This window comes from Solanum verrucosum, unplaced genomic scaffold (genome assembly GCF_900185275.1).
Source record: "Solanum verrucosum unplaced genomic scaffold, falcon-dt-bn FXZP01000261.1, whole genome shotgun sequence".
NCBI lineage: Eukaryota > Viridiplantae > Streptophyta > Magnoliopsida > Solanales > Solanaceae > Solanum > Solanum verrucosum.
In genome coordinates this window covers 3,946,642-3,955,465 of record NW_026019969.1, presented here as the reverse complement: position 1 = coordinate 3,955,465, position 8,824 = coordinate 3,946,642, and the positions used below count along the sequence as shown (strand labels likewise).

Below are 8,824 nucleotides of genomic sequence, written 5' to 3'. Positions count from 1 at the left end.
GCCAAAAGAGAGGGAAAACAGTTTGTGATCTTTTATATACCAAAAAATACATGCACTTAAAATTTGGCGGAAGTACATGGTGGGATTGTTATTAAATTACGTCTTTACCCTCGTCAACTATCGAACCACATTTACACTTTATTTGAATGGATGTTATCTGTTGTATTGTATTGTTAATTTAAATGCAATGTTTGTTTTGATTATTACTTAAATTTTATTATATTGTATTGTTTAAATCCATTATTAGGTAACAACGAAAAGACTTATTTTATATAACGGCCGATTTGGTGTAATCACTTCGTTACCTTAATATTTTCTTCTCATTTTATCTTTATATATTATTTAATAATTATATTTCATCTTTTACCCTATATTTTCATAGTAACTCTACCTCGTACAATATAAAACAATACATAATAACCATCGAAATAAAATGAGGTAAAATCATTAAACTTACGCGACATTAAAATAGCTTAATTGGACAAAACACGATATAAGCAAATAAATATAATATTCATATTTTAAAAAAAAAAAATTAAAAAAAGAATTTTGAATCTCTCTCTCTTCTTCTTCTTCAACCCCATCTCCACCCACCCCACTCACCCTGAAAATTCTCGTACCACCTGTTTCAATTTGGATTGGAAATATAACCATTATACCCTCAAAATTCTCGTACCACCCACCACTCTCTCTTCCATGGATATTGAAAAATTGAAAAACTCCATTTATAAGTTTAAGGAAGTTTGAAGAACAACCTTATGAAATGGTGAAAATTTAAAACTGTGACAAGAGGTTGTTGAGTTTGTGCTAGTGAACTTATAGCTTTTAGTATCCTCACACATTCGAACATCTTCATTTCTCCACTTACATCTTTCAAACATGAAATTCTAACATGTCGCCTCATACAACAAAATCAGTCTAAATTTTACTCTATACAACTTATCTTCTTAAATTCCTTTTATTATTATCTTTTTATCACACAAGACTCTGAAGGCAAACCTCCACTTCATTCATATTACACCAATACAATGTGAAACATCATTGATATGATGATCTCCGTCTTTCCTTGGATCAAAGACCCAAGATACTTGAGTATATCAATAATGGATAGTTTCCTCATCTTCTTCTTATTTCATCTGATTTTATAGATAATACTAGTATATGTTTGCTTTTATATAGTACTAGCTTTTTGCACATTCCTTGCATACGTATGTTTAAGGAAAAATTATGCGTATAAGCAAATATATACTAGTTAATTACTTAACATAGTTATAGTTTGTCTTAATTACAATTTGTGACCTATTTTTAGCTATAATTACGCGGCTCAACTTTTTAGTTTTGTATAATTCACACATTTGTATAACTCGCACATTTGTATAACTTTTGTATAATATAATTTATATAATTGTTTACACTTCAGATGTTTATAATTATATAAATTCGTTATTTCGAGTTTATACAAAAATAACTGAATTATACAAATATACCCTATTAATTATACAAACCAGCAAATTATACAAACGAAGCAGCATAAATTATAGCTACAAGTCGTAAATATGCAAATATAGCTATGAAGCATAATTAAGCTTATTATAATGGCTATTTGCAAAAGTTCTCCGTTTAATAAAAGATGTGTCCTTATTTAAAGAACTCATTTTTTATTTTATTTTTTATTAAAAAATTATCACCCACTATAGCCAACCACAACAAAAAAGAAGAAGAGGATTTTTAATCGTTTATTTAAATAAAAAACTAAAAAAGAGGAGCAGAACAAGTAGGGGTGTGCAAAAACCGATTTAACTAATAAACCGAACCGAAAAAAACACTATTGGTTTATTGATATTGGGTTATTGGACTAACGGTTTTTAAACGGTTTTGCAAATTTTTTTATTGGGTTATTGGTTCGGTTTCCGGTTTTATAATTTTTGTTAATGGTTAAACCGATAACCCAATAAGACTATACTAAATTTACTAGTCTTATTGTTAATGGTTAAACGATTGTTACTTTCACACTTTTTGTTAATGGTTAAACAATTGTTACTTTCACACTTTTTCCTTTGAATGTGTCTAGTGTCTAAACTTGCAAGAAAAATGATTGTTACTTTTATGATTATTACTTTCATGCCAAATGCTGGAAAAATCATATGGTTTATTTGAAAAAAAATTTATTGTGTATATAATATATATGAGTATTTTCTTATTGGTTAAACCGAAAACCGAACCGTTAAGTACCATAAACCGATTAACCAAAAACCGATAAGAAATATGTTATTGGTTTGGTTATCGGTTTGAAGTATTTACAAACCGAAAACCGATAGACCGAACCAATAACACCTAAAACCGAACCGAACCGACCGATGCGCACCTCTAAGAACAAGTGTGGTTGCTTATTTTATTTTCTAAAAGTAAAAAACTTCAAAAATCACGCACATTTGATTTTTTACTTTGATGAAATATTTAGGTAGCTATTTTTGGATTTGATATTTATTATTCAAAAAAAAAATTATTTCAGAATCTAAATTAAGATCATCATTTTATGAATTGGACCAACCCAACAATTTTTGGTTAAAAATTTCAGAAGTAGACAAAAAGATTCCGCGTTTACATTGTTAAAAGTATAAAAGCAAACAAAAAATTACGTATTATTTTTATTAAAAACTCTAAAAGCAAGCAAATAACCACATTATTTGTGTTAAAAATATCAGGAGCAGAGAGAGACCCATTATTATTTGTGTTTAAAATTTCAGAAGCAGACAAAGAGATCCCACCCTATGTAATTAGTGTTAGAAATTTTGAAAGCACACAAAAAGAATCCACATTATTTATGTTAAAAGCTCTGAAAGCAAGTAAAAAGCAATGTTATTTGTATTAAACACTTCAAAAGCAGAAAAAAAATTCACATTACTTGAACTAAAAACTCTGAAAGCAGGCAAGGAGACCACGTTATTTGTGTTAAATTTTTCAAAAGTAAACATAGAAAGAATTACTTTTATTAGTCTTAAAAAATTGTAATGTAATTTGATTTTGTAATTCTTTGAGCTAGAATAATCTAGTGCGAGTATTAATGTGACCACTTCTATTTGTAACGATGCATAATATTAGATAAAGTAATAAATAGGTGTAGTTGTTTAACCAAAAAATTATTGAATTACTTTTCGTAAACACTTAAAACCCCATCACCCCCCCAACCCCCCCCCCCCCAAAAAAATCCAAACTATCCACTTTTGGCATTTAGGGGATTTTGTTGTACTATCTTTAAAGTACAACGCACTCATCCTTGTAGTTTTAGAGGAATTAAATCGTTTTTGCCTCAACAAAAAAATAACTATACAATAATCCACATTGGTCATTATCTAAAACTTATACTTTAGTTTTCATATATGTAAAATTATTTACTCAAAAGTACTTTATTTAATAATATTGATATTAGTTATAGAATATGTATTGTATTATTATGCATATATGTGCAATGCATGTGCTGAAAACTAGCAATATATAAAATGCTTAACCATCAAAATATATATTTTATACAATTAATTTTACAAGTTATATATCTAAAATTATTTGCAAATCTAATAATTTTATTTTACAACAACTGAATGAGAAAAAATACAAACTTCTAGCTTGAAGCTAAAGGTCATCTTTTTTAAAAATTTTGGATAGAACCCCTCGTTTTTTGTGTTAAAAACTTCATAGGCAGAACGGAGACCCCTTAATATTTGTATTAAGAATTCAAAAGCAGATAAAAAGACTACACATTATGCGGATAAGAAATTCTAAAAGCAGACTAAGAGAAGATATGTTATTTGTGTTAAAAATGTCAAAAGCAAGCAAAAAGTCATATCATTTGTGCTAAAAAATACGGAAGCAAACATAGAGATCCCACATTATTTGTGTTAAAAATTTCAGAATTAGACAAAGAAAGAATTACTTTTGCTTGGCTTAAAAAGTCATTGTGTTAATAGATTCTGTAATTTCTTAAGCCAGAACAATCTCGTGCTAGTATTAATGTGGTCACTTCTATTTGTAACGATGCATAATATTATATGAAGAAGTAAGTAGGAGCAGTTTTTTAATTTAAAAAATTGAGTTTCTTTTTTAAAACACTCCCAAAACCCCAACATATCCATTTTTGACCGTTCAAAAATTTTAGTGTACTTTTTAGTAAACTGAATCAAATTGGAAAAAGAATTTCATTTTACAAAGGGTGTAAGTGTAACACATTTATTCTTGTAGGTTCGGATAAAATTCAATCATTTTGACCTTAACAAACAAGTAACAATACGACAATATCCACACTGATCATTGTAATGCCGTAATTTTATCATCTTTAAAAAAATCACTTTTTAAAATCAATTTGAGAAAAAAATACTTAGAAAGAGTCGCCACATAATTTTTTAGAGAAATTAAGAAAATTTAATTTAAAAAATTCTACCAGATTAAGCCTTTATAAATTTAGAGAAAATAGGTAAGAGGTTCTCATTTACACTTCAAGAAGATTTTAAAAGTATTTGAAGTATCCGCTAACATGCGGTTATCCTACGACTTAAATTAAATATTTGACTATTTTTTGGAAAAATGATTTAACATAAAAAATAATAATTTACAATATTTAATTAACTTTGAAAAAATAATCAAACAAAAAACAATTTTTAATTTTTAAGAAATGAGGATTTTAATTGAGATATTTGTATTAAATTGCAAGTGATTAAGATTTTAACAAAATTAAATAAATTAGAATTTATTTGATTCATTTTAAAACAACAATTTAAACCAATTTAGTTTTTTAAAGTATGAAAATCATTTTAAAGATATTCAATAAAATTAAGAAACTTTGTTAAAATAAACTAACATAAAGAACATAGTTTATCTTTTGAGGAATTTTATTAAATTGAACCAAATTAACTAAACGGTTAGTTAGAAAACAAATGAAACAAAGAAAGAAGAGGTTAAGCCAAATTTGGGCATTTGGCCCAAATACAAATTTCTAGAGCCCATTTAAATTAAATCTGCTGCTGAAATTTAGGAGGGCTTTGGCCCATTCTCCTCTGCCTTTATACAGTGTATACAACTTTCTTATACTGCTGTATATCCTTGTATACTGGCATCCAGAACCTGCAGATTAGTGTATACAAATGTATATATATTCCATTTTTGAACTCCTGTACACCTGCGTCTCTGCTTTCAACCTGTATTTCAACACTTAGTTCGCATATCAATGTATACTTCTGTATACAACATGTATACGACCCATTTTGGACGTTTGAAGGCTTGCAATTTCAAATTCCAGCTCCGTGTCCTGCCTTCAATCTATTCAACATCTTTTCTACCTGCAATGGGGCTGACTTGAGAGGGAAAAAATGAATTTAGGGCAAAACAAGTATGATTGCCTATTTTCTCCCATTCCATCCCCACCCCACATTAATTGTGTTAAAATCTTTGAAAGCAAGCAAAGAGTCACGTTATTTGAGTTAAGAACTTCAGAAGAAGATATGGACCCCACGTTATTTGTGTTAAAACATCGAAAGTAGCCAAAGAGATCCCACATTCTCAGTGTTTGAAACTCAAGAGACCCACATTATTTGTGTTAAAAACTCAAAAACAAGTAGAATTCATGTTATTTGTGTTAAAAACTATGTAAACATGCAAATATCTCACGTTATTTGTGTTAAAACTCCAAAAGCAAACAAACAGAAGCCCACGTTATTTATGTTAAAACTTTAAAAGAAGACAAAGAAATAATTACTTTTACCAGTTTTAATAAGTCGTTATATAATTTGAGTCTATAATTTTTTAGGCTAGAGTAATCTCGTGCTAGTAGTAATGCGACCACCTCTATATGTAACGGTGCATAATATTATATAAAGAAGTAAATAGGAACAGGTGTTTAACAAACAAAAAAAAGTACTTGAGTTGTTTTTCGAAAATACTAGGAACCCTACCCCCTACTCCCAAAACTCAAACTAGCCACTCTTGACAGTTCTAAGATTTTTGTGTACTCTTTGACACAGAATCAAACCATAATAAGAACTCCAATCATTTAATCAATCGACATGAATGTACATTTCAATCATTCTTAACAAATTTCTGTTTTTCTTTATTCTGATTTTTGACACCCCATGTTAATTTTAAAACCTATATTCTTCTTTGATTTTTTAATGTGTTTCAAACTAGAAAGGTAAATCCATCATGATCGAAAGCATTGGTAGCTCGGAAATTGATAATGATGGATATTGGCCACTTTCTGAAAAATCGTACGTTGATATAATTCTCACTAAGAGTGCCGTCAAACCTACCTACAGTTTGGTAACTCTCATTTTCCCCTCCACATTCTATATAAATCATCCCATTTTCAGTATTTCCTTAAAGATGATTCTTTGTAGTAATGACGATCATCCTTAATCAGAGTTCTCGTAATGAGTATGTTGTCTTTGAAAACTTTTTACACCAATGTGGACTTTTTGAGGTGGATCCAATTTATTGTGAATATGGGTATTGAATAGAGGAATGATTTTCTAGCCCTTTACAAAAAAAAATTAGTTGTATGTCTTTTTTACGAGAGATTCTCAATTTTTGTAAATAAAAAAGGTTAATTTTTGTAAATAAAAAATTTTCAAGTTATAGAGATCTCATTTCCTCGGTATCGGATACCAAGTGAAAAAACACAAAAAAAAATTATTTACAATGTTGAATTTTAAGATTAGATGTCATAGATTATAGGCTTAAAGTTTAGGTTTTAATATATATATATATATATATATATATATATATATATATATATATATAGTTGGAAGCTTTGTGTTCTTCTGGATTCGTGATTTTTATATTACTGAATTTCTTTGATTGTTTGACAGTACTTACCCAAGAAAATGAACAAAGAGCTTCCTTCTACTGGAGTCCCTGTAGTTCTTACTTGTGGTCAAAAGAAGTGGAATTTGTTTTACGGTGGAGCCAAATCTACTTATAAATTTATTAGCACGGGATGGAGAAAATTTGTGGATGGTAACAATTTGAGGGAAGGGGATGGACTTGTGTTTGAACTGTCAGAGTGCAGCACTAGCAAAATTGAATTCAGAGTTCAGATTCTCAGAGGTGATTTTCGAGCTGAATTGATTCCTGAAGATGTGGAAGGTACAAACAGTGACAACCCAATAATACTTGATTAAAAACTTATCAATTTCAGTAGTTTTAATTAAAAAAAAAAAAAAACTTTATCAATACCAGTAATTTCATGTATGATGTATGTCTCATTTTATTGATATTGTTTTCTCATTTATGTGGTTTATCTATTGGCTCATATTTGATTCTATCTCTCTGAAACTTCAGTGATGATGTTTTCATCCATTTTGATATGAGTGCAATTAAATTGTTTACAACTTTTAAATCGAAGCTGAAATGTCAAATTATATTAATTTCAAAATTGTACTTTACAATAAAGTATAATTATTGTAAAGATTCTTTTTTTTCTGATAGAGTTATTATAAGTTATTATTTTCATTGATATAATTATTATTATTTTAATCTAATCTCTCATTCTTGGATCAGGGTATTTCAAAACATTAGTTCATTATGTAATCACTACAGTATCTTTCACGTTAATCAATTTAGGACTTTGCATTCAATCAATTCTTTCTTATTTTAAAAATTATTTTCTAGGACTTTGCATTTAATTATGTAACATAATTAACAATAAAACAACACATACACAATTAATCAGCAAGCTTAAGCTTTAAAACACATATCCTCTTATTCGCGTAAAATATTGGGTATAATTTAGTCACACCATATTCTGATATTTTGTTTATGAATTATAGTTTGCCAATTTCGTAAGATAATATAAACAAATTGTTTATTTCTTTTTAAAATTTTCACGACTTGTAAAATTTTACAATAAAGAAAATATAATTTAAGAAATTCATATTACATATTCAAACAAAACTTGAATTTTATCCATCTGATTTCAAATCATATTCAAACGGACCTACGTAATTCAATCTAAATCGTCCAATTTTTTGCTGAGCAAAAAATTTATGCACGCAAATATTTATATAGTAATCAGATTACTTATTATTTAACTAGTAAAATTATCCGCGCGAAATATCACAGAATTTATAAAATAATACTTAAAACCTATCGGGCATTAAAATTAAAACACTATATTATCTTACATACAAGATTACGTAGTAACAAACATTAATAATGTAAAGAAAAATGAAAATTATTACATCTTATCATTTATCCTTAATAACATAAGCATAAATTAATCATTGTAAAAATACATACTGCTGTAACATAAGCAATGCTGTCAGTGAGCCACTCAACAGAAGCAAATTACACAAATATTTAATTGTGAAGATGAAGAAGAAGAAGAAGATGAGGAGGAGGAGGTTCAGAATTTTCGTTGTTTTAAAATGAGAGAAAACCCTCTATTTATAGACAACAAAGAGTAGTGTGAATAAATATTTATTGTGCCTTATCAAAAAAGTTACAACTATTTGAAAATGTTGCAACCCTTCAAAAAGGTCATGACCTTTTATAAAAGTCGCAACTTTTCATAAAAGTCACAATTTTTTATAAAAGTCGCAACTCTTCATTATAGTTGCAACTTTTCATAAAAGTCACAACTCTTCATAAAAGTCACAACTTTTCATAAATGTTGCAACTCTTCATTAAAGTCGCAACTCTTCATAAAAATCACAATTTTTCATAAAAGTCGCAACTTTTCATGAAAGGTGAAGGCTAGTTTTAGAAATAAATAAATTAACAGGAAATTCTAGTTTGTGATGGCGTCACGTAGGCGGGCCTAAAGTTCTCTTTTATATAT

General features: G+C 28.2%; 1 protein-coding gene across 1 annotated transcript; it reads left to right on the top strand.

Annotated features, from left to right (window-relative positions):
• Positions 1-6,168: 6,168 nt before the first annotated feature.
• Positions 6,169-7,166, top strand: LOC125816593 (B3 domain-containing protein Os04g0386900-like). Its single transcript, XM_049496205.1, has 2 exons — positions 6,169-6,306; positions 6,855-7,166. Exons 1-2 carry the CDS (start codon positions 6,190-6,192, stop codon positions 7,164-7,166), a joined length of 429 nt encoding a protein of 142 aa, XP_049352162.1. The 5' UTR covers positions 6,169-6,189.
• The last annotated feature ends 1,658 nt before the right edge of the window (positions 7,167-8,824 follow it).

Coding starts and splice junctions, on each gene's coding strand:
- LOC125816593 (XM_049496205.1), top strand. CDS start 6,190: ATGATCGAAAGCATTGGTAGCTCGGAAATTGATAATGATGGATATTGG. Junction 6,307..6,854: donor TCAAACCTACCTACAGTTTG/GTAACTCTCATT, acceptor ATTGTTTGACAG/TACTTACCCAAGAAAATGAA.